Raw genomic sequence first — 24,941 nt, 5'->3', positions numbered from 1 at the left:
CAGAATAAGCAAAGTTTTTACAATTAAATCTAAACATTTTATAACATAAATACTACAAATATTTTTCGGTATTAGTTTAAAGATATCTCGTCTTGTGTTTCTTTGTGTATATTGAGACTGAATGTATTTATTTAGCGGGAATGTGTAGTGTGAGAGGGTTGGTGGTGGAATATTGGAGTACCTCAATGACCTTTAATTAGATCAGTTATAATGTATGTATAAAAGATGATGGAGGAATATCAAGTACTCTGCCACCCTAAGTGAATGGTAGATAAATAGGAAAGAATGTATTTAAGAATGAGTGAGAGTGGGATCAAGTTTAGAACTAGAAACTGATTATGTTGGGCTGAAATGACCTAGCTGTCAATAACCAACACCCTGTAGGGTGATTCTCAAGTCTTGCTGTTAATATATTATAGTTTACACAAAAATCTGGAATTTCTGATGGGCTTCGGGAAATGATTCAGCTCTGTACATTTGTTTTGGTACATACATGTGCAGAATTGAGCCCATAAATCATTAATTTTCAATGTTAAAAATTAAAGCAAACATTTGTACTAGAAATTGAATTGATATAAAAATATTTTGTTTCAGGAGTGTATTGTTGTTTGTGTAGTATCATTAGAGGAAATAAATGTGGCTCCGGACACTGTTCCGTACTCCCAGTGTAGGGAAGTGCGTACCGTCAATTTACCCACAAACAATATGGACAAAATCACGATTGCAGCGTCAGCAGCCATTTGCGGCACAGTTGTAATAGCTGTTATTATCTTTGTTGCGACATCCAGGAGGAGGACGAGAAAACTTCATACGCTAGATGGTGGAAGTGGAGGACACTCTGGGAAAATGGGTTTGCCTGTCGGTGGGCTCCCTGTCGCTTGTTGCCCGGCATCTAGTCCTGGTCCTTTGTCTTCCCTTGCAACATTAAACGCATTCACATCGCACAAAGACTGGGACCAAGTGTCTGTCTACTCCAACAGAAGTCTTTCAAGACCAAGAGGGGTCTATCATGTCACCGATAGACAAGGTACGTACAACGAGGACCTCACTGACTTCAGGCGTAAACTCTACCTTAGCCTTCATAACGCATAATTACATTCTTTACGCCTTTTCTTTTAACTACAAAAAGGAGTGTTTTCTTTATTGTAAACACTTAGTGAAATCAGTGTTCTCCTATTGCCAAAAGTACTAACATTCAAATACCAAAAATTCATAACTTTTGTAGTGGTTTAAAGTCATTTTTTTATGGTTTATAAATAAATTAACTGTATTATTTATTGTTGCACAAGGACTGGTTGACGGAGACAAAGGACTGACAACAAGACAATCTATATCTTGGGACTGTAAGAAACTGAAAAGAGACCAATATGTCAACATTTATAAAAAACAAACACACAAATACTGAACTTGGACAGCCTTAACTATTAGTACAAGTTCAAACAAATATATCAGTTTCTGGTTCAAGAGATAGATCTCTGATTAAAAAATATATATAGTTGATAAAAACCGAACTATTTGGAAATAACTAAAAAAGAGAGAAATAGTTCACATTTATAAAAACTGATATATTTGTTTTATATTTATTTTTACAAATTACCAACATAATTGTAAATAAAGTATTTTATATTGATAATGTAAATATTAGATTTTTAAACTGTTCTTGACATCTATATTTCTGGTGTTGCTTTTTTAATACTTTCCAAGCCTGAATTAATATTTATTTTTGAAATGTATTTCAAACTTCGCATGTACGAGAGATAAATTGTAGATGAAAAACCCAATTGTGTAGAGTTTGTATAAATGATAATAAAAGTAACTTTATCAATTGAATTAACATTATTACTTTCTTTTATCATGCCTTTTTATGAAATTTGGCAAAATTAACCACCTGAAGAAATATGCAAGGAAGATATGAAGGAACTTTTCTTTCTAAGCTTTGGAACTTAAAAATGCATGGAGACTTTTTAAAGCTTTACTTCTAGAATTTTTGCTCTTCCACTGTATATATGCACAGGAAAGAAGCACAAGAAGGTCAGAAGAAACACATTCTTTGTATATATACAGTGGAAATACACAAATTCTATTTCAATTTGAATCTTGGGTCTCTTAAAAAATCAAAACTACTGAAAGATATTTTATATAAATAATTTTATGTTTTTCAAGTTGAATCCAGATGTATATGCAAAAATGTTATTTTAACTTTTTTTATGATAAAAGTTCGCTCTCAAGTTGTACAAAAGTGAATTTTTATTTGTGAAATATACTTTGCAAAATTGTTAGTCCATGAATTTTATGAAGTGATAAAACAGATTTTTAAACTTCAAAGCATAAATGTTTTAATTTAAAAAGAAAAAATGGTCTCTTATTATCAAGTAGAATGAATGTTTCCCCATATTTCACTAAAATATAAACTAATTATAAAACAATTAACTTTACAATAAATCTACCTGGATTCGACTTTAAAAAAATAATTAATTAATTAATACATATCAACGAAAAACCTGGTGTGTCTATTGCCACATCCAGGATCAATTTCAAGAGGTGGGTGTGTAAATGATGAATTGAGATACGGAGGACCTGGGCATAAATCCAAACCAAGATCTGTTGCTGACGGTCAGTCCCAGCATAGTTTCTCGAATAGCTCAGGAAGATTTCTTAACAGTGGAGCTTTTACATCGGGGCTTGTCAACTCAAGGCCAGGTAAATTGTAAAAGATTCAGCACGAACTCAGTCTAATGTAAATTATTAGTGAAATAAGATTAGAATACTTGTGAAACAAAAAGACAATGACTTTAAATGATCATGACATGACATTAGACTGGCTTCGACTTTTGCACCTTCAATAACAAACTGAATGAATTGAACAATAACCTATCCATGTATTGTAGAGCTAAGGCAATCTCGCCAGTCATTGGCCGTTTCTGACAGGATGAGCCGTGTGAGCTACCCAGCCAATGCAGCACACATACACCAGCAGTCGCAGCAACAGCGCAGAAGGTCACGCAACCAAAGAGAACATACGAGACCTTCAAGCCGATACTCAACAGCAGGATCGACCCACACTCTTAACTATTGTGGTGATACTTCAGACAACTGGACTGACCATGATATGGACATTTACATGGCAAGGAATCCTACTGCCAGGGGGGGTCTTGTTCCTTTATGAAATTAAGTCATATCTAAATTGAGTGAAATTTTTTATCAAGAATTCAAATGACAAACGTACGATGAATACATCATAACTAAGCAACATTTTGTTTGAGATCATATCAATTTAAAAGAAAAATCAATGAACAATCTCAATATAATCTCATTTTATTTTATTAAAATGAGATTCAATTTGTAAATATTTTTTATTTACATGAAATCTGTAAAATATATGTACAGTTCAAACAAGCTTGTAAGTTTTAGGAAGGTGAACTTTAAAAATGAAAATAAACTACCATATAATATAGTTAGAAATAGAATTGCTCACATATCTAAACATTGCAAGCTTGTAATGTAATTTTATTAATTTATGTGGAAAAAGAAACATCGCCACAGAGCATGTACTAGGAATATTTTATTAATATACTGTGTATTTATATTTTGTATATATTTAAATTAAATAAACTTTTTATAATTAATATCTTGTTGGTTCATTCCAAAATATGATCTATTAGACTTGCTAATGGTGGAGCAATTAGCAGCATTAACATAATTTATTTTTTTAATGATTTAACCATGGCATAGATTATTCCAGATCCATGTTTAATCAATCAGTTTTTCTTAAACATAAAAAACTCAACACTGCCATTTCTTGGTTTTTGGTCACACAAACTAATATACTATTGCAATAAACCTGCAATCGTTTGGTAAAATGTAATAAAACTTTTTTGTTTATTAAAGTAAACAGTAAGGAGGACTTTTTATATCCAACTATCTACTGGGTGTAGAGGACTAGACAATTCAACCCAATCCCTACTAGGTACATATACAGGGTGACTATAAGTGTCAAAACTTTCAGCAGGTGTTTCTACTCACAAAAAATTTTCCTATAACCCCTGTCCAAATCTCAATGGTGAAGAAGTAATTTCAGGTTTTGGTTTTTTATTTTATTTTTCGACTTAGGTCCACTAAATTGCTTATAAACTTCAGAATTACTGACTTAGAATAATCTATTTGTGCCACCTGAAAGAACATTAATTTGCTGTAAGAAAACATATTTTCATTGCAGAATTGTTGAAAAAAAAATGAATTTTTTTGAAAATATTGGCTTCTAAATTTCAACTATTTTGTTTTTTCTGAATTTTGTCATCAATTCTGCAATGCTAATCAGTTTGCTTACAGCAATTCTGCAGCAGTAATTCTGAAATTTATAAGCAATTTAATGGACCTAAGTTGAAAAATAAAATAAAAAACCAAAACCTGAAATTACTTCTTTACTGTTAGGATTTGGACAGGGTTTATAGGAAGTTTTTTGTTGCATATGGTGAGTAGAAACACCTCCAGAAATTTTCAACACTTATCGCCAGTCACCCTGTATATTTGGGCAGTAGCAACTTTCATATCTGCCTAAGCAAGAATATATTTGGTACGGTGTTCCTTTTTTCCCACACTACGCCCGAATATATTCATTTTCTAAATTGCCATCTCTTGACTTTTATTTAAAATACAACTTTTCTGCATTTTCTTCTAGAATAAGCACAAGGTTCTATTTTGTTGTTTCAAGCTATGAAATGAACTTACTGAGAAATATTTTACAAAAATTAACTACTTCATTTCATATTTCAAATGTTTCAATTAAATAAAATAAAAATAAAAATAACCTTTAAACAAATTAAACGAGTTTTAATGTTTTGTAAGTAAAGCAAATAAAAATGTAACCTTATGATGAAAATCATTCATCATCATGAAATCATTCACTGTATACAATACCTGTAAGACTTCTTAGATTTGAGGGAGTGTTCAACAGTGACACGACTAGTAAAGAAAGGGTTAAATCAACTGGGAAATCGAACCCAATATGACAGTACACATAGCAATATTTTATATGCACATGAACTCAACCACTATGGTTCTGAATTTATATGTCAAAAAAAGTCTCACATTATACTTACCCTGGGGGGGGGTCAGTGGCCGCAACGGTAAGGTGAAGGTCCCGAGTTTGAATCCAGCGGCCCTGTATTCGAACCCGACATACTTACAAATGTTTTTCAAAAACACCTGCACCCTGAGGGTTTATACAACCTCTGCTGTTGCAAAACCTCGTAAAAAAAATAAAAAAATAAAATAAAATACTTACCCTGGGATAAGGTTAGATGTATTCCAACGATACCGCAGTTCTTGATAGAATTCATGCCAAAGATATACAGTAGCTTTTAAACCTCCAAGTGAAGAGAGAGCATGGGCCAACACTACTGCAAGTCTCCAAACGAGACTGTCTACAGCACAAGTTTTCATCTACTGGGCAAAATGGGAGATGAAAATAAGCACAGAAAAGTATAAAATAAATACGATTCCAATCACCTGTGAGTTGCCTTTATTTATGTCACCTTCTGATGTATAAGGATGCTTCTAAAATTAATATTTAATATAGTACAAAAACAGTTATTGTTGCTGAAATTACTTACAGGATTGTTTTCTGCATCTGGGAACAAATAATAAATAATCGGAAGAAGGAACTTCATGCTTATCGGACCTTCACTCGAAATGCTCACTTTTCTTGAAGCATATTGGGTCAGCATATTTGATAATGATGGTATTTTAGATTCTGTCAAAACACTAAGGGGCTGAAGCATATCACCAGCTAAAACTCATCAACATCAATAAACTGCAGAGAGACTATTTTTTTCCAACTTACAATCCCGCAATCCAATTTCACTTCCAACTAATTCTTCTGTTGTGCTTGTTGATGTTGAGTGGAGGACAAACTCAGAAACGTAATCTGTAAGTAAGCACGCAGGATTTTCTGTTTTCACTATAGAAAGAGCCCATATTGGAGCTTCCATAGGGTCAAAATCACTGTATGCTTCAGAATCTACGACTACGGATTCGAGGATTTCAGGCCAACATGTATGTAACGTCATTGAGCTAAAATTAAATGAAATGACATTATTTACTATTCATTTTTTTTTTTTTTTTTAATGTAGGCATTAAAAAAATAAATAAACAAGAAAACATTAGCGTGGCACATGTGAGAAGGTTTTTGTCTAGTGTCCTTCATAGTTAAATTTTGCATGCAATTAATTAAAGAATCTAAAGAATTTCATATGACCCATTAAGTTCATATGCATGTATGCTGAACATGAAGGCTCATATAATGCTAATACTAACGTGAGAGGTTCACACAATGATCCAAAAGGTACATCCAACAATGCTTCAGGGAGATCCCCATTGTTTATTTCCAAATCGGGGGATTTCGCTGTCCATTCAAATATTGACCAGTCATTTAAAACGAAAGAAAATCTTGCTGCTACATTGACAGGTTCGCCCAGGAACGTCCCCCCAATTTTGGATTTGAAGATTCCCAAAAGACCTGATAACGTGCACAAAAATCATTATTATCATTATGTAAGTATGGAGAAAGTTTAAATACCTGTGAGGTAACGGCATTGCAGTGGAATTCTTTCAAGATGCACCATTTCGAATTCCCCACGAATACCTTTTCCTTCACAAATGCCCAAATAAAAGTGTTGCCAGAAATGAAGAGCTCTCACAAATATTGGCACTTCACTGTAAAAACATTAATTAATGGACAAAAATATCAACAGAAAAATAGCAGCCAATTACCATAATTTATTGCTAAGAGCAATGCAGACAGAACTCAGCAGCAATTTGATTTTGCTTTCTTGTAAAAGCTCATTTTTAATGGGTGTTATTACAACAAAGTCCCTCAGACCATACCAACGTGCCAATATATGTGGTTTTGTATCTTCAACTCCATTCTGAAACACCGTCTCCACAGGTAGAAAATCCAACTCGGAGCTCATGATTTCCTCCAGCGCCTGAGGCAACTGGGATTTTTTTTCTCCCTGAGCAGCTTGCTCATTTTCAGTTTCTTTAACAAAGTGGTGAGTTACGGTGAAGTTGACATCTACAAAAGAAAATGAATGAGGGCAAAAAGTAAATATAACTGTATTTTGTGAAATCTGGATTAAAATATTGATGACATCAATCCGTTTATAGTTGGTTTTCTGTAGTATGGTAATACACTGTTTAACTTTAGTGAAACTTTTGTAAAATGACATAAAATTAATTAACATTTTTAATTTACATTAAGGTATTCTCATCCTCCTACATCATCCTTCATAATTGGCTTCAAACCAAGATATCTAAGCAGACGAACAATTTACCTAGAAACCACTAGACTTAAACTTAAAAACTTTGATACATGCATCAAACAACTCTATTGACTAAATGACTGTATGCTTTGTCACCATCTAGTTTCGCAATGAATTATTAACAGCCAGTGTCATCAGTGAACATCCATTGGAATGTAAAAAAAAGTTAAAAAGTGATAACAATGTCCAACTACCATTGTGTCGAGAAAGAGGATCAAACCATTTAACAATATATTTTTCATACTATTTATTAAAAATTAAAATGCCATGGGCTCTGCTGGGATTTGAACCCAGAACCGCTAGCATGGCAAATAAGAGTTGAATGCCCTAGCCCCTCAGCCTTAATTGGTCAACGGGTATGTATGTTTGTCAAGTGCACATGAACCAAAGCTAAATTCAGTAAGTATACCCTGTGCTAAATTTTTATAGTTTTAGTTATAAATGACTACATAAAGTTCATATGAATGTTCATAATTAAATGCCTGAGAAAAATATAGCAGTGGCTATAAAAGTGGCTGACATGAATTAGTAAACAATCATGTGGAATTAGGTGCAGCACTTAAACCCATAAAGCATGAACCACTATTAGGCTCTAAAATATGCTTAAAGCGAAGCTGAATGAATGGATGCATGGAAAGAGATTCTCACATGCATTACATACTGAGAGGCCAAAAAAGTGATCGCCCTTAATATTTTTAATGATCTCTTAGACAATCCTCTATTGATTACATTACAACAATATTTGGCTCGTTTTAAAGGATTAGAGGTAAAAAATACAGATAAAATCCCCCATTTATGTTAACAATTGGTAAATAAATCTTGAATAGTCAATCTCTTCTTTACCAGCTTTTTTGTAAAGCTTCTTTCTAACATTTCAGTGATTTGATTTTTTAAACTGTACCACTTTTAAGTTTCAAATTTTTTTAAAGTAATGGTTTGAATTGATACAGATTCAGTTATCAAATCAGAACATTGACAAAAGATAGAAGAAGTCAAGGGTATGTGGCCAGTGTGCTTAACATTCCCAACACAACTGTTCAAAGGGTCTTCCATCGCTACCAAGATGCTAGAGGTCACTCAATAAGGCATGGATCAGATCGCCATCGGCCACATTTCAGAGAGATGATGGTTTTATTGTTTCAAATGTACTCCTTAATTAGCATTTTGTCACTACATAGATCAAGCAATGACTTCAACATGTTAAAAATGTCAATGTCAGTTCATGCACTGTAAGGCGAAGACTTTCAAAAGCTTAATTATGTGTGAGAAGGCCTGCCACTAGTGCAGAACTTTTAAGTTTCACAAAATCACATCAATTGGTCTGAGCAAAATTGATCTGAAATCTTGTTTTTGGATAAGTCAAGGTTTTGTTTGAGGTCTTCTGATGACCAAGAAGAACAGGAAAGCGACATATCCCTTAAACATTTTCACACTGGAGAAGCTGTGGAGGTGGCAGTGTTATACTATGGGCAGGGATTTTTATGGAAGGTCGCACCAACTTGGCTTGGAAAAGTTGTTCATTATATGCTACTAATTGGTTTTAATTTTTAGCTAGGATCTTTGGTGACTGAACAGACTTCAATTCAATGTCTGGAGTGGCCAGCTTCTGACTTAAACACTACCAAACACCTTTGGGACAAGTTATCAAACAGGGTAAAAAGTCGCCAAGTGATGCCAGAAAATTTGCAGGAATTAAAACAAGTGCTGTTAGAGGAGTATGAAAATTACATTCAAAACCTCATAAAACCGTTGCCATGAGGAAGAACTGACTTGAATATTTTCTTCATTGTTACCATAGCAACATTCTGAGTAAAATTGTTTTACTCAGTTTAATTTTTATTTAGCTACTTCTTATATTTTGCTATAAATATCCAGTAAACAACAATAACAATGCAAGCATTAAAAAAAAAATCTTGCCTTTCAGTGTAGTTACTGCAAACTAAAAGTAACTGTAATTGAAGAAAATCATAATTTTTACTAGTTAAACTGGATGACACTTGATCCCTCTACCAGGTCTGTCTGTTCTCTCCAGGGTTTAGTTACTCAAATTCAGCTCACACCATCTTCAGTAAAGAACTATTAAATTACCACCTCAAAAAATGTGCTAAGAAATAGTGACATCTAAGCAACTGACTATAAAACCTTAGTTTTGATACAGTACCACCAATAACAATGCATATAACCAAATGGCACACACAAAAACACTCCACTTTTTGAACAAAAGGTCACTTTTCATGGAGTTGACATAACAAAGGGTCACAAGATAAGTATTAGCAATGTGCCCTTCTCATAGTAAATTATTATTGATGATTATAAATCTCAATCAATCAAATCTACAAAATTCATTGCTTTTAATATGACAAGGAACAACCATGTGATTCTTTAACTTGCCTTAGCATTATTGCAAAATTCACCCTAGTAAATTAGACAAATTGTGAAGTGATTTTTTTGTCATTAAACAACAATAACGTTACTTGTTTGAGCCAAATACACGTTTATGTTGAAGATTTATTCAAAAGAAACGCATTTTATTTTTTATTAATTATTTCTAAAATATCCATTTATGTTGTCATACCAGCGAATGATATATTTTCAGTGTTGCTGAGCCAGACGGGTTTCACCTTCGTTTTGACATGGTGAACTTTCCTGTTGGGAAGATTCCAGTTAAGTATAACTTCTTCCAGTCTGGCGATGAAGACTTCCCACTCAGAGGCGGTGGTGAAGTCGACGTGGTGGAGGTACTCGATGTCTTCAGAGAGCCTGCGGCTCCTGTCATCCGAGACGTCCTCGCTGTTGTCTTCCATATGTTCGATTCAAAAGTGTTTTATGAGGTGATTTTAAAATATGCGAGTAACAAGAGTTCCAAGTCTCTTTCCACAAAGCTCAACCGCTTCAGGAAAATCGTGATCAGTCGATTTCGAGTTTATTTCATCTCCGAAACAATTTTACACGTTCCTTATCATCGAGAAACAACAACAAGAGTAACCTTCAGGAGGTCATATGGACCTTATGATCTCTGATGATTCCTAGACCTTCAACAAGTTGCCAGAAAGCGCGCGAACAAATTCAACACCAAATCAGCAATGATCGTTCCGAAGAACCAAATTAAATTATGACCAGTGAAAAAACACCTTCATAAAATTTATATGATTCAGGTAATTAGAAGCAGAATTTTCTGCTGAATCAGAGGGCATAAGGAACACCATTTTTTTTATAAAATTCAAAATTTTAACTTCAAGAAATACATGGTTGTTTAATCGATATGGAGTATTTAGTATGGTCTGGCGTAAATTTTTTTTTTCATGTGTATAAAATACAATTTTTCAAGCTAAATCATCACTGTAATTCACAGCTACTTATTTACAAATAGAGTTGCATCAAATAAATGAATAGTGCTGCATCTTCAAAAACAATGGTAGATTTAGCCCTTAATAACTTAAGCAAGTCATTTAGGTATATCAAGAATTAGGGTAGGGCCTAATACCGATCCCTGTGGTAGCCAGCAATTGCATGGAGGGTCGAGTTCCCATTTTCAACAAGGACTACCTATTGCCTATTTCCCAAGAATAAGGCTATCAATTTTACTGCATAGCTTGTAAGATAACTGATTTATTATTTATATATGCTCAACTCTGCACATATGCACAAGTATACAGAGATGAGCCTAGCACTTCTGGCAGTTTATCCAAATTAAATTTTGACTAGTGAAAACATACTTTTATAAAATTTATATAATGAAAACTTTTCTGCTGAAACAATCAGTAAAATAAGGAGTACTAAAACCAACTTTAGATAGATAGATAGATATAATAATTCAGGGTATGGTATACTGCGCCCTTTAAGAGCTATTGTATCCCCTGTGCTCTGCCTAAAGCACATCGGTGAGTCCTATTTCATCAAGAAACTTGATTAATAGGCCCGGTTTCAGTGGTTGTAGTTCTTTTATGGTCACATTGTACATCCCAAAACACTTCCTCCTGCGGGCTAGTGTAGCTCCGCAGTTTGTTAGTAAGTGTGTTGGTGTCTCTTCTGCTTCTTTGCAGAATCTACATGTGCCATCTTGGATTATTCCAATTTTCTTTAGATGTCCATTTAATCTACAGTGTCCTGTCAGGAATCCTGTTAGGATTCGCAGTCTGTTCCTGCTTCCTTTAACACATTCTGTGATTTCTTTCTTGCCAAAGTTGGTTAGAAAATTCTTGGATTGTCTGTGTCCAATAAGTGAGTTCCAAAGTTCGCTCATTCTCTTTTTATCCTTCTGTCTGAGGTATTCGTTGATAAAAAAAACCAACTTTACAAAACACAAAATTTTAACTTCAAGAATTACACGGAGACGGTTTTACTCGATATGGAGTATTTTGGATGGTCTGGTGTAAAGTTTTTTATTTTTATTTATTTTTTATGTGTATGAAATACAATTTTTCAGGCTAAATCATCACGGTAATTCACAGCTATTTCTTTATAAATAGGATTGCATCAAATACATGAAGAGTGCTGCATCATCGGAAAACAATGGTAGATTTAGGCCTTAATGACTTAAGCAAGATATTTAGGTATATCAAGAATTAGGGTAGGGCCTAATAACCATTCCTGAGGTAGCCAGAAAGACTATCATTTTTATTAGATAGCTTGAAAGATAATTGATTTACTGACTTTGAACAATATAAGCGCAAATCTACACACATGTAGATGAGCCTATCACTTCTCGCAGTTCGTCAAGATTAAAATTTGCCTAGTGGAAAAACACTTTTATAAAATTTATATAATTAAAACTTTTGTGCTGAAACAATGAGTAAATTGAGCACTAAAAAAATTTACAAAACACAAATTTTAACTTCAAAAAATACATGCGTCTAGTTTTACCCGATGTGGAGTACTTTCGATACAGGCGCTTAGACTCCATTAAACTATCGATAGATCTATAGTACTATCGACTATCGCTTATCCCTACTTGAAAGTAGTAGGTACCTCCGTCTTTCCTGTTTCTAGTGTCCGCCGTTCTATAGTTGTTGTCTTTTTCCTTCTTCGTAAGTTGTTCTACACAATTCAATTCTTCATTTGTGTCAATTTAGTTCTTACTCGTGTTAAAAAAAAGAAATGACGACTGCTGCAAGGCCGACGTTTGAACCAGCTAGGGGTGGTCAGGGCCGAGGCGAAAAGGACCTGAGTGCGATCTCAAAACAATACTCGAGCAGAGATTTGCCAGGACACACCAAACTTAAATTCAGGTAACTAACTTCAGAAATGTCTACAAGATAAAACGATTGAAGAATGGTATTATTTCTTTAAAGCTAGATGTACAACATGAACATCTTGTACAGCATAAAACTATGTTCTGTTGATATGTTTGAAATTCCATGTAAAGAGGAATGACTTTCTTGAGATTAATAAATACTTTAGGTAGCTTTGTTGACAATTTGTCAGCATTGATCACTCCTGTTCAACACCCACAGATATAACTGTGTACAACAATAATCAGTGTTTGATCTTTGAAAAGCAATAGCACTACACCAATGAATGATTGTTACACTCATTTATAAACAAACATTATAAAATGGACAGTATTACAAACTTTGGGATAAAGTCAGGCAACAACTATATTGTAGGACAAATCATTAACAATTTATAGGTTCTATCAAAAGGTGTGACTTATTTAAAACTTATAACTTATACTTGTAACTTATTTCTGTTGGGTTAGAGGACATTCAGTAGTAAAAAATAATGAGATATTCAATGCAAAGAGTGGCACAAAAGAGGGAATTCTGTTAGACATTCCTATTCACCTTGGATATTCAGACATTTTTTCACACCAGAATATGGAGCAAATGGCAGAGATCCGATTAGGACTTTTCTTTTAGACAGTGATACCCCAAATCTTCAAAATTCCTTAGTTCCATCGCACAAGCATGACAAAAAATAGTGCACCGTAATCAGCTGGCTAAGATGTAATCACGGAGTTTGCGCGTTTTTTTCTGCATCGTATTAGAATTAGGGAAACCCTGTTATGCTTCGACATGTCACGTCCTTGAGGGTGTAGAACACATGATAATGAACTACAACAAATATTATTCCCACAAAACTAACTTTCAATGTCCTATAAAGAATGCGAGATGTAGAGAAGCCATATAGTTACAATCAGTCACAATGTCGGCTGTGGAAAACAATACCATTTATAAAGCCCTCCAGAAATATATGTAGACGCGGACATGTCAATTTAAATTGAGGAGTGTAATTGTTTGAAAAAATAAATAAGGAATAAATTAAAGAACAAATCAAGAAAAAAGAAGAAAAGAAAGGGAGCCCCAGCAATTTCCGATAATAGAGTTATGGCCAATTGGTAATAACAAAGGCCAAAATGGGGGGAAAATCAAAACGTTTTCTAAGCATGGTTATCTGACTGACTGCCAGTCTACAAAAAATAACTAATATTAGATGTAACACTCGGGGTGAGTAAAGGTGGCTCCAGACATGCGGTATTCACTGAATGCCGATTGCCAAGTCCCTATATGCTTGTCTTGGCATACACACATGTGGGGTTTGTACAACCTCCAAGTTTGTGCAGATACAGCGAATACATATTTTCCATGTGATGTACGATTCTTCAACTTACTACCAATCATGTTGAACAACAGTGCAACTGTCATTGCTGCACCTGCGGTTTGTTTTGTTTGTGTGTAGTGGCTACAAACTCAGCCACAAATCAATCACAGAGTACAGTTGCCCCATCTTACTTTCGATACGTTTCCGTGCATCGCAAACCTTGTTCTGATTTTTTCGATTTGGAAGAGCAGCATTCCAAATTATTGGTTCAGCGTGGTACTGATTGAGGAACTCCAAGAATGTTATGTTAGGCCAATCCTTTTCTAACCAACAGAAGCAACACTTGTTCTTTCATTAATACATCTATACAAGTTAGGAATCGTTTATTATTTAAAAATAAATAGCTCTAAAAGAAGTAAATACTTACGGTTGATTTACGTACAGTACAGACATGATTCCATATTGTGCTTTGAATTTGGCTACTTCACAAATATTTTGTGAACTTTAGAGCGGACAAGAAAACCGACAATTAGACAAGCAAGGTGAGCACTGAATATTCGGCGAATAACTGATTTTTTAAATATGGTTGGGGGATGATGTAGAAGACAATTCATATGGTGCATAAACATGCTGTTCCTTCTGTAAATCGATGTCTACAAAATAAGCATTTATGTAATCTTAACAACTGATAGTCATTGTCTTTAGATATTTCAGAAACATTACGCATTGCATAAACATTTGTATTAATAATTGGTTGTAATTTAAAGGGAACATGGTCAAGGAACAAATGAGGAACTTAGAAACCGTGACTTTAGGCGAGAACTTGAAGAAAGGGAAAGGGAAAAAACTGCCACAAGACCTCGTCTTACTGAGCCTCAGTAAGTATTGAATAATTACTTTTCTCTTTATTAATTTTTTAAAAATATTTTTATTTTAGCAGTAAAAGGCCAAAACTTGATCAAGTGCCTGCAGCGAGTCTTGATGCAGATGACCCCCTCGATGACGAAGATTCAGACGATGCAGATTCAGATGATGACACTGCAGCACTACTTATGGAACTCACTAGAATTAGGAAAGAAAGGGCCGAGGAACAAATTAGAAAGGTTAATATTTATATTTTAAAAGAAAATGGAAAAAATGTACCTAAGCTAAATTGAAATTTTTGATAATAGGAACAAGAAAAACGCCAGGAAGAAGAAAGAATCAGAATGGAAAATATTTTGAGTGGGAACCCTTTATTAAATTATTCTGCTCAAGCTACAAAAAGTGATTTAAAAGTAAGTTCTTTTCAGTTTAAATATTAAAAATTATTGTAATGTAAAAATTATTGTTGTTTAGAGAGTCTTGTAACATTGTACTTACAGGTCAAGCGGCGATGGGATGATGATGTCGTATTCAAAAATTGTGCTAGATCCGAGCCAAAGGAGAAAGGCCAGTTCATCAACGATTCCCTTAGATCTGACTTCCACAGAAAATTTATGGAAAAATACATCAAATGATTTTTTTTTTCTTTAAACCAATGCTTTATTCCAATAGTTTGTTTGGTATTACTTTAGTTTTAATTATAAATATTTTCACAATTTTGTATACTTATTAAAAAAGGGTTACCTTCGTTATATCTTTTTTTATTTATTTTCTTTTTCCTTTTGAGTGTTGTACAATTTTATATGTGATAAATAGACATAATAATTATATATATAAATAAACATTAATATAACATTAACAAATACAAGCTGATAAACAATAACCAAAAGTATTTACAAGTAAACAAGTGTAAACAATTTTTTACAATTTTATCCTTGCAATTTCATCTGAAGTAAAATCAACCCTGCAAAAGAAATTTGTTTTTATAATAAAGATTCAATTTGAAAACAACTGTTTCTTTCGATTTACCTCAATTTCATAATTTTCTTAATGTCAGACAGCGAGAGGCGCCATGTGTGACTAGACGTTAAATAATCGGAAATTTCCGACGCCCTTTCTAAATTGAGAATTGTCGCTATCTGTGTGAGCCTTGTAAATTTTTCTCTCACTGACCATGAAGTTGTCGTGCTTAAATAACTTATCAAACCCCTGACTTCCTTGTCGAGTGCAAGACCGCCCAACTGAAATTAAAAACATCATGAGACACCTTTACTTCGTAAAAATCATACTTGCGAGTCAAACCATACTCTATTAAATTCTGATTTCATTATAACTTTTTCCAGCTGGGAATTGACCTCAGTAGCTACAAGAGTGACCAAACTTTCGTAATTAGAAGGCGTCAGAGACTGTTTAAATTCAGCAAGTAAATTGTTTATGTTGCCTATCAGTCCTCTAATAAATGGTTCATTCGCTTCATAACTTGAAAATTCTTCCTAAAAATAATTAATATAAATAATTTTTAAATTTATAACAAAGAATATTAAAAAAAAAAAAAAAGTACCTCAGTTAAATTATGAGAGAGGCTTAAGAAAACATCAAGCCAAGATGTTATTCTAGGTTTGATCACTATATTTCCAAGCTGCTGCAACCCTAGCTCCTGGGCCATTCCCATAGCTGCACTTACGCTACTCAAACCTGCTAAACAGCTCTCTAATTTGTTTCTTTCTAGGTCCGTTACACATTGTACTTCTGATACAAGGCTGCTGCACAAAGTGTCGACGTATTCACTGCCGACTTCAGTATTGTTCAAATAAGCCTAAAAGGTTAAAATATTAAATAATAAACAAAGAAAAAAAATATTTTCATTAAGCTTTTGACTTACGATGAATGTGGTTTTGACTTGCTCTGAATCTGAAGACTGCAGTCGTCCCCCTTGTATCATAACATTATAAGCTTGTGTTAAATCCAAATAACCAGATGGAAATCCTTGCCCCATGCTGTTTAGAAGAGTGCTGCACAGTTCAGTTTCAATAACTGCACAGGCGTTATTTATTACAGTGCAGACTCCGTCGATATTTGATGTACCACTTGCTCTCCTGAAATTGAATAAAATTTCTGTAAAAATTTTATACAATCATGCTGTTAAAGAATCTGATTCTGGATACCTTATACACTTTTTGACAATGAAAAACACATCATCAATCATGCTAGATGTTTGTGCTCCTGGTTCAACTGTGTCCATCGATATGGCTTTTCTGACACTTTCTTCCATAAAGTAATACTCAAACAGCAAGTAGTTGCTAAGAAGATCTTGCATCAGGCGACAAACATCAGATGACGCAAGTAGAGCATCAAGTTCTTTCAACCTTGTTTCAACTTTACCATTTGTGACATCACCCTAAAAAAATGAAATGTTATCTACATGTCTTCAAATGTTACTTATTATTTATTATTTGCAATGTTATATACCAGGTAACCAGAAAAGTTCATGTGGGTTTAATAATTGTCATAAAATTGGTTATTCGGGTACCTTTCTCCCAATGAATCACTAGCACAATTATGTTCTTTGAGTAAAAGTTTAGGTCTCGGGACTTTAAATTCAGCTCATTTTCAAGCAGTTGACGATTTTTTAATTCCTAATTGGCATATGAATGTCTATTGCTAAGACAAGGTGAAAGATGGGGTCTGGAGAGTACGGAGGGTGTAGCTTTCCAATCAAGCTGCATTATTACCTCCTTTGTCGTTCTGCCTGTATGAGGTATCATGTTGTCCTGGTGAAAATGACACCTTTTCTGTTTAAAAAAGCAGTTGCTTTTGGACCAGGGAAAGAAATACTCAGTCGACTTGAGTATATTTTTGTGCTGATGGTCAGGCCAAGTGGTTCATAGTGCACAATGCCTGTCGTACTTCACCAAACAAAAAGCATCACTTTTTGTCATTTTCAGGTCAACAGGGCAGGGTCATTGATGACAGCCAATGGTACTACATCCTGCTGTTACTCTGCAGGATCCATTTTCCGGTCAAAAAACATCTACTTTTGCAGCAATGAAAGGTTTAGAAGCCGTTGGTCAATTTATGAGGAACCCATCTCATCTTCCATGTCTACAAGTCGATGTAAGCTAGAGTGAAGGGATCATTGCTTACATTGAACTCTGGCAAGCTCCTGACATGTTTGACTTGAATCAAGTTTGATAGCGTAACACAATTAGTTGTCGTTCAAGACAGGCCTACCAAACCGTGGTTCATCTTCAATCCAAGACAACACACGTAGATCAAAGAAATAAACTTTTTGAAGCACTTTTGGGCAATGCACTCACTTATTGTTTCAGACCGAACACAGTAGAAATTTTACGAGCTGCCTTGGCCACCCTAGTACTGATATTATATTATTTATTCATATAATAAGCATGAACAAATTAAGGGCTTGAAGCATGAACAAATTAAGGGCTTGAAGCATGAGAAAGAAAATATTTCATTATTTGCAGTGAACTGTTTAAGACACTTTTTCTTCATGAACTGAGGCATTATCCTCTTGGTATTACGTGATATAAATAATAAATGAAAAACCATACGAACTTTTTCGGTTACCGGGTATAAACAAAGTAATTACTTAAAAAATTATAATAGATCTTTACAGCAATTTTCCTTCTAAGAAATCTGCAGTATAAATTATATCTCGATTGAGTGAAGGTGATTTCACCTAGAAGTTGGTCAAGGTCTTTTGGGTTTGGACGGTTGACTGCAGTAGACCGGTTGCGATCCTTCACTGCAGTAATTAATTTCTCCATTTGCCTATTTCTCCACATTTCATTGACTATCGTTTTACATTGGCGATCGCATTCTTCCTGCAATACTTTTACCACCTTCAGTAAATGTCCCGGACCTGTGAATCATTGTTAAGCATTAGCAAAGTGCGACATTTGCACTATTAAGCAAATTCATAGATTTACCGTAATAAGATTCAACCAATGGCTGATGTATTTCTATAATACGTGCGATATCTTCAAAAAGTAGTGTGATCACATCAGCATAAATTACACTGGCTCTTTTGTCTGAAGGTTTAATTTCATGAGCCATTTTTAGATTGTTTTTTGAAGAAACTTGTATCTGCAATTAGGCTGTCATTAATAATTGACTCAGTTAATTATAACTGACATATATTACTTTTGATGATAAATAGTTTGAATATTTTTCTAAACCATGATCGTGCATATCAAGTAATGGAAACAACTTAAAAAATCTCTCAACCGAAGCACTGTCTTCTGCTTTGATAGCTTCAGAAAATTTTGTGCTTAGGATGTCTCTTAATTTGTTTGCTGCTTCTTGGAGCACAGATATTGAATTGTTTACTGTCGCCGAATCTTTACAAAGAAAAAAAGGATTATTGAAAAAAAAAAAAAAAAATTCCAAAGGAAACCTGTACATTACCTTGGTTAACATCATCGGCGGTTTTTTCCAGGAGTCTTTGATCCATTGACAGATATCTATGAACATGAGCAGCAGCTTTTTCAAAATCACCCGTGCTCATTGACGACTTCACCCCAGCGCAACAAAGTTGCAGGTCCAACAGGTCATGCACCCTTTTCTGACATTCAGACACCCGGCTCTTTAAACAATTGGATAATGAGTCTTTTTAAAATGGCCGTCGTTTAATCTTAAAACGCACCCTAGCCGTATCTAGCTTTCTGACTTTGTAGCTGACGTTTTCAGCTAAGTTTGAAGCAAAACCAATCATTTCTGACAACTGAACGGCGTCTGAATTTACCAGTTCAAGATTTGGTAAGATTTTCACGATATTTTTCACCTTCGCCTCTAAGTGACAATGTCGAGAAAGCAAGTTCTGCAACTCTTTTTCTACATTTTCCTTGAATTAAACAAACAATTAGTCTTCTAAAAAAATACAATTTTTATTTTAAAGATAATTAAGCTTAAAAAACAATTTAAAAATAATTTATACACATCGTCTGGTTTGTGAACAGCAATACACTTTTTAGGTGATTCTAATCAGGGAGAATTATTTATTAAGATTGTTGATTCTGAATTTATCTAAAGTTAAAAGCTTCAAAAGTAAAAAAATTACACAGACAGATCAAGCTTAGAAGTAAAATTGAACAAATGAAAACAATTGAAAACAAAATGACCTCACACTGCAATAATTAACCGGTTGGAAAAAACCAAAAGAAGTTCCTCAACACCTCACCCATGAACACAAAATTCACTCTCTCTCTCCCCCATCTTGTGCTATCCTCGCTGGGTTGGTCTGTTAGACGAGTAAAAATAAAAAGTGATGGAACACTGTAAATGGCAAAATTCCACATCGCATCTGACAGATCAATCCAGATAAGATAGGCAAACCAAGATCGTATTACAAGCCTATTTAATTACTACCTTATAAAAAATGGGAAAAATTTAAAAACCTGTTGAATCTTCCATGAAACAGCAGACATTGTACAATGCCCAATAAGGTTGCAAAGTATTATCCTAGCCTGGAGACCATAAAGCCACTTTGCAAAGAGAACATTAACACCTAGGGAAGTTAGCGAAGAGGAATACTGGAACGTTCTCAACTACTCTGGGGTTTGAAAATAAAGCAAGATCAATTCCACTATAAATTTTTTAGGTTGCAAAGGACAAAAAATATATTTATAGCTACATTTAGACATCAGAGGCAATGGGGGAGGGGGGAGTTTGTAAATTTTTCGCATCTGTACATAACTCTGATGTTTTAATAGTGAGTGATAACAATTTTTTTTTTAAATTGTCAAACGTCTTTTGTCCTCTAAGCAGAGAGGTGGTTCAGCCACATTACAAAAGCCCATTGGTACAAAGACAAACTTGAACCCCTGAATCAATGAGGGATGTGGAGGTTGTGGCACAGCTTCTGTACATTCCTTGGATGGGACTGTGGTTCCATTATGTGAGAGAAACATCTTGGAGGCCCTTGCAAGGGCAAAATTGTAGCCTTGAACATGTGAGGAATGTGGAGATGGTGGCACACTATCTGCTCATTCTTCAGAAATTAGAAAAGTAGGTAAAAGTACAGGGAAAAAATTGTCTATCTTTAGTCCTCTAAGCTGCATTTCCATTGTGACCTATCAACACTGGAAGTGCCACGAAGGGCCTTACATGATTGAAGCAATGGAACTGTGAGAGATGTGGAGGTGGTGGCACAGCATCTCACATCCCTCGAAAGGTAGAAAAAAGGTGAAAGTATGAAGAAAAAAATTGTCAAATTTTTGTTGTCCTCTGGATAAAGCAGTGGTTCCATCAAACAACAGAAATGCCTTGGAAAGCAAAAATAAAAGCCCTAGGCCTTTGAAGAATGTGAGGTGGTGGCACAGTAATAAGTAAAAATGTATATCTTCTGCCCTCTGAGAGGGACTGCAGTCTTTGGATTCCGCCTGTCTTGCGTTCTCAATTGATGTGTACAAGGCATAAAATTACCCAAGTTCAACTCCTTTATTTAATCTAAAAGAAATTTTGGTTGATTCTATGCAATTATAGATTATCAAATCAACGCAAAGGGTGAAAAATTAATATGTGGGTAACAATATGAAATTTTGTGACCCTGGAGCGGGCAAAATTCTTTTTTGGAGACTACAAATTTTAATTTGACCTTCTGACCTTTAAATAAGAATAAATTCAAGATAGATCCATGAATTCCATAATAACAAAGTTTGTTAATAAGTTTTAGAAAAATCAAATTGTACCTCATCGTCACAAATTTTTAGGTACAGAGGCTTATATTCCTCTTCGATAAACTCCAAAGAAGGAACACAACGAGGTGGCTCCATGTTATCAAATGATTTATTAGAAAATTAAAGCAAATTGTCGTTTATGGTTTTATGTGGTAGATGTTTAAACATGACAACAAAAAAACCACAGGAGCATGACAACAGCGAAGAGGTTCTACTGTCGGCAGTGTCGACGTATTCACCAGGAAAATAAAAATAACAAAAATTCGACAAAACAATTAATTTATTTTAATCGCTTATAAAAATAGTTATTTAAATAATTTGAAACGTTTTAAAAATGGGTTTTTGCAGGATTGAGAAACAATTGCTAAAAGTTTGAAGGAATTTGATCATCTGCGTTTAAAGAAGGCATGTGAAGGGTCATGAACAGTCTTCTTCCGACTGGGCGAACCGTCCTCCATTCCTTTTCTCGTCTCGCTAGTTGATAGATCGGATCAAGCCCAATCTCGTAAATCTCTAAGTTTTTCTTCGGTTAACTCAAACCGAAATGAGAGCCAAGGTAAATACAAACTAAAATATTTAATTTTGAAATTTGTATTTTGAATTTTTTCGTTTTAACGAGTTTTGAATTTTTCAGTGGAGGAAGAAGAGAATGCGCAGGTTGAAGAGGAAAAGGAGGAAGATGAGGGCGAGGTCCAAGTAGACGTCTTTAAAGTAAGAATAATATATTTAAAAAATATATAAATAACCATTTTCTCCTTATAAATTGATATTCTGCCTGGCTTGTAAACGTGTAATGACTCCACATGGATGCCCTTTTGGCTGACCTCAATGCCTTACAATAAGCGCAAAGTCTATTTCAATCCATAAAAACCAATTTTGTTTAACGTAAATTACAATTTGTGGTCAATTTTTTGTTTTTGGACACATTTAAAATGACGCGTCTAAATTTATAGGTTACGCCAGCCATGTGGATAAACTTTGTAGAGCCATGTTGGAAAGTTAAATATAAATAGTAACATTATTAGTATATAAAATATATTCAATATTTTGATTATGTGTATTGCTTTATAATTTAAAATCTGACGGTTTTTTCTGAAATGTACAACCTTTGTTTTTAAATTGGCTTAAAAAAAATTCTTGGGTTAATCGGCCGTTGGGATTATCAATTTACTGTTTTGACCTAGTTCAATTTACGGTGTTTTTTTTTTTCCTTTTTGACTGGCTAACAGTTATTCTGCATTTCACATTTTAATACTTTTTTTTATACGTCTTTGTTCATAGCTTAGTAGACACATGGGCTCTCTCCATAGACATCTCGCACATGGCGAAGTGTCCAAATTCAAACATTATTATACCAACAGCACAAGTGATAAATAAAAAGCTATTCTATTCCTAACCTAACTAGGTTGACAAGTCTGCGGGTACTGTGCATTCTGCCACAGACCAGTCCATCCACACTTAGACTTCTTTCGGATGAGGGGACTAGTACGGAAGGAGTGAACGTGGTAGCAAAATGTTTGGGAATCACCCAAACCCAGTCAACTCATACACCCAGGCACAAGTGCCGCTCATGTCCTCATCCTTGACGATTGACTATTGACTCAACTCAAGACACTGCTCAGCATTTGCCTTCACACCAGTTGCTTAGTTGAGTCAACTGAGTTCAATATGGGGTAGTTCATTGAAGATATTCATATTAGTCCCATGATATGGGACTTGAGGTGTGAGGAGTATAATGATAAAATTAAAAGAATCCAAGGTTGGAGGGAAGTAGCACAACAGTACTTGAGAGAAAGCGTCTGTTTCCCAATTTTATAACGGATAAACCAACACTTTTCAATACTGGGTTTCCTCCTTTTTTTGCTTCTCTTTTTGCAGAAGAGCAAGCACAAGAAGTGTCCTCGGGTTGTAACATTATACTGACCTCCTGTTGGGAAGAGATGTTGATTCGACAAGTTGCCTGGTGTGAAACCAGCAGAGTTCACACGGCAGTAAACTAGTTGAAAGTAAACTGGGCAACTTAGTTGAATCGACCACAAACCGCCTCATCTGAAACAGGCCTTAACTACTCATGCAAATAGATATTCTCACATATAGAGCCTTTTAAACCATTTGTACATCTCCAAATTGGGGAAGCACCAGGGTATCCCTCCAATCCCACTGCATACATTCACTATATAGGTCTGTGGGGGGACTCCATGTTGTGTCACAGACCGGTCCATTATACTTATCAACATCTAACCTAGGTCATTTCAGCCTCCAGCGCAATCCGTTTCTAAATCCAAGCCCATTCACACTCTCACTCACTCTTAACGCTTGTACTGCTACCGCCATAGCAGAGTGTATCAAAATAAACAGAATTTTTTCAATTTTTCAAAGTGAACTGCTGACGAGTTTGCATTATCATGAAATTCGAATTAACAAAGGCCTTACTACATTCTTTGTTATTTATATAGCTTCACTTAGGGTTGTAGAGTACTTGATATTCTTCAAACACTCGCCACACATATGTAACTATTCTAATTGAAGGGTACTCGGTATTCTGCCATTAGCCCTCTCACTACACATTTACGTCAATAAATATGTTAGCCTCGACAACTAAGGATACAAAATACATATGTCAGTACCATATATGATAAACTGCCTCGATTTCCTCCCAAAATTATAATATGGGACAGAGGTACTCATTTACTGTGTTAAACCACAATTCTCATCAGGTGACATTATTATGCAATCTACGGAGCCAAGGAACGACACAGTTAAATTAAGTGGAACAAGTCAAACCTTATTTCTCTGCATACTGGACATTAATTAATCTTATTAATTTTCATTTTCTTCAATTGTTAATAAAGGATTCACACAGTTTGGTCATTCCCAATTTACTTTGTCAGATCTCAGCATTTTGCAATTTCCTCTGGGCAACACGTTTACTTGAGTTAACTAAAAACACTCCCTTAACATGAAAAATTAACTAACAACTGACTAACGAAAAATATATACTTTCATCAAAAACCCTTACAGAACTCGACTGCAAGATGATAAGTGAAACACATCTAGCAGAGAAAATCAATGAAGACAGGATGATCAATGCAACTGCAGAGTTTGTAGTTCGGTTGTTTCTGATAGTCGTGGTAACCTTTCCTTAATGATTTGGTCAATCTGCCATCTGTGGTTACTCTGCCCACAAATAAAATTCAGGAAGTTCTACCAAAACTAAACTAGGGATATTCTTTGTTAGGCTTAACACACTATCCCACAGTTTTAAATATTATTTTTAATAATTTGTGAAAGGAAGTCTTGTTAAATTTAAATATGATGGTTTATATAAGATATTTTTTATTTGTAATTTATTGTTTCTGTTTGGTCTAATCTGTTTTTGTTTTTTAGGTTGGAATGATTTTGCAACACTTTTATTTTCAAGTTATTTGATCAGCAGCTCCTCAACAGACATGAAGCATACATTTTTTGTAAATTTCTAATTTACTGACGATTAAAAATTGTTCCATACTTCAAAATA

General features: G+C 34.5%; 4 protein-coding genes and 1 long non-coding RNA gene across 9 annotated transcripts in view; 3 read left to right on the top strand and 2 right to left on the bottom strand.

Moving 5' to 3' along the window:
• LOC106672570 (leucine-rich repeat and fibronectin type III domain-containing protein 1-like protein) overlaps positions 1–3,317 on the top strand; it is a 48,594-nt gene extending 45,277 nt beyond the window's left edge. Inside the window, exons 8-10 of one of the 4 annotated variants that reach the window (XM_014404099.2) lie at positions 595–1,027; positions 2,527–2,700; positions 2,889–3,317. In XM_014404099.2, the coding sequence (XP_014259585.1) occupies positions 595–1,027; positions 2,527–2,700; positions 2,889–3,166 (885 nt within the window). In that variant the 3' untranslated portion in view covers positions 3,167–3,317. The remainder of the gene's footprint in view (positions 1–594; positions 1,028–2,526; positions 2,701–2,888) is intronic. The other 3 variants (XM_014404097.2, XM_014404098.2, XM_014404100.2) reach the window with 3 other exon arrangements.
• Positions 1–10,331, bottom strand: part of LOC106672569 (rab3 GTPase-activating protein catalytic subunit) — a 64,253-nt gene extending 53,922 nt beyond the window's left edge. Inside the window, exons 1-8 of the mRNA XM_014404095.2 lie at positions 9,898–10,331; positions 6,772–7,075; positions 6,578–6,714; positions 6,316–6,517; positions 5,843–6,072; positions 5,613–5,788; positions 5,509–5,556; positions 5,285–5,442 (exon numbers count right to left, since the gene is read on the bottom strand). Of these exons, the coding sequence (XP_014259581.1) occupies positions 5,285–5,442; positions 5,509–5,556; positions 5,613–5,788; positions 5,843–6,072; positions 6,316–6,517; positions 6,578–6,714; positions 6,772–7,075; positions 9,898–10,126 (1,484 nt within the window). The 5' untranslated portion in view covers positions 10,127–10,331. The remainder of the gene's footprint in view (positions 1–5,284; positions 5,443–5,508; positions 5,557–5,612; positions 5,789–5,842; positions 6,073–6,315; positions 6,518–6,577; positions 6,715–6,771; positions 7,076–9,897) is intronic.
• Positions 10,332–12,239: 1,908 nt separating this feature from the next.
• On the top strand, positions 12,240–15,478 carry LOC106672577 (protein CWC15 homolog B). Of its 2 annotated transcripts, none has more exons than XM_014404112.2 (6): positions 12,240–12,349; positions 12,418–12,550; positions 14,630–14,740; positions 14,803–14,965; positions 15,035–15,139; positions 15,227–15,478. In XM_014404112.2, exons 2-6 carry the CDS (start codon positions 12,420–12,422, stop codon positions 15,359–15,361), a joined length of 645 nt encoding a protein of 214 aa, XP_014259598.1. In that variant the 5' UTR covers positions 12,240–12,349; positions 12,418–12,419; the 3' UTR covers positions 15,362–15,478. The 2 variants fall into 2 exon arrangements, with proteins under 2 accessions (XP_014259598.1, XP_014259596.1); XM_014404110.2 differs by having other exon boundaries at positions 12,241–12,349; positions 14,800–14,965.
• Positions 15,479–15,537: 59 nt separating this feature from the next.
• Positions 15,538–21,626, bottom strand: LOC106672576 (conserved oligomeric Golgi complex subunit 4). Its single transcript, XM_014404108.2, has 12 exons — positions 21,437–21,626; positions 19,393–19,590; positions 19,155–19,332; positions 18,891–19,087; positions 18,677–18,833; positions 18,362–18,609; positions 16,892–17,124; positions 16,609–16,822; positions 16,288–16,542; positions 16,034–16,219; positions 15,756–15,967; positions 15,538–15,690 (listed from the first exon to the last, which is right to left on the bottom strand). Exons 1-12 carry the CDS (start codon positions 21,518–21,520, stop codon positions 15,648–15,650), a joined length of 2,205 nt encoding a protein of 734 aa, XP_014259594.1. The 5' UTR covers positions 21,521–21,626; the 3' UTR covers positions 15,538–15,647.
• Positions 21,627–21,717: 91 nt separating this feature from the next.
• On the top strand, positions 21,718–24,941 carry LOC106672578. The gene is made up of 3 exons (XR_001341280.2): positions 21,718–21,980; positions 22,059–22,135; positions 24,812–24,941. It is a non-coding gene; the product is annotated as an uncharacterized LOC106672578 (long non-coding RNA).

The sequence above is a fragment of the Cimex lectularius genome, unplaced genomic scaffold (genome assembly GCF_000648675.2).
Source record: "Cimex lectularius strain Harlan isolate CLEC.00 unplaced genomic scaffold, Clec_2.1 scaffold139, whole genome shotgun sequence".
In the NCBI taxonomy this organism is placed as follows: domain Eukaryota; kingdom Metazoa; phylum Arthropoda; class Insecta; order Hemiptera; family Cimicidae; genus Cimex; species Cimex lectularius.
Note: the sequence above shows the minus strand (reverse complement) of the source record. Positions and strands in the feature narration are given on the sequence as shown.

Excerpts from the sequence above, each read along its gene's own strand:
- LOC106672577 (XM_014404110.2), top strand. The coding sequence starts at position 12,420 with ATGACGACTGCTGCAAGGCCGACGTTTGAACCAGCTAGGGGTGGTCAG. Across the intron at positions 12,551-14,629 it reads CACACCAAACTTAAATTCAG|GGAACATGGTCAAGGAACAA; the intron begins GTAACTAACTTC and ends TGTAATTTAAAG. Across the intron at positions 15,140-15,226 it reads CTACAAAAAGTGATTTAAAA|GTCAAGCGGCGATGGGATGA; the intron begins GTAAGTTCTTTT and ends TTGTACTTACAG.
- LOC106672576 (XM_014404108.2), bottom strand. The coding sequence starts at position 21,520 with ATGGAGCCACCTCGTTGTGTTCCTTCTTTGGAGTTTATCGAAGAGGAA. Across the intron at positions 16,823-16,891 it reads ATTGTCAAAAAGTGTATAAG|GAGAGCAAGTGGTACATCAA; the intron begins GTATCCAGAATC and ends ATTCAATTTCAG. Across the intron at positions 15,691-15,755 it reads AAGAAAATTATGAAATTGAG|GGTTGATTTTACTTCAGATG; the intron begins GTAAATCGAAAG and ends TTTCTTTTGCAG.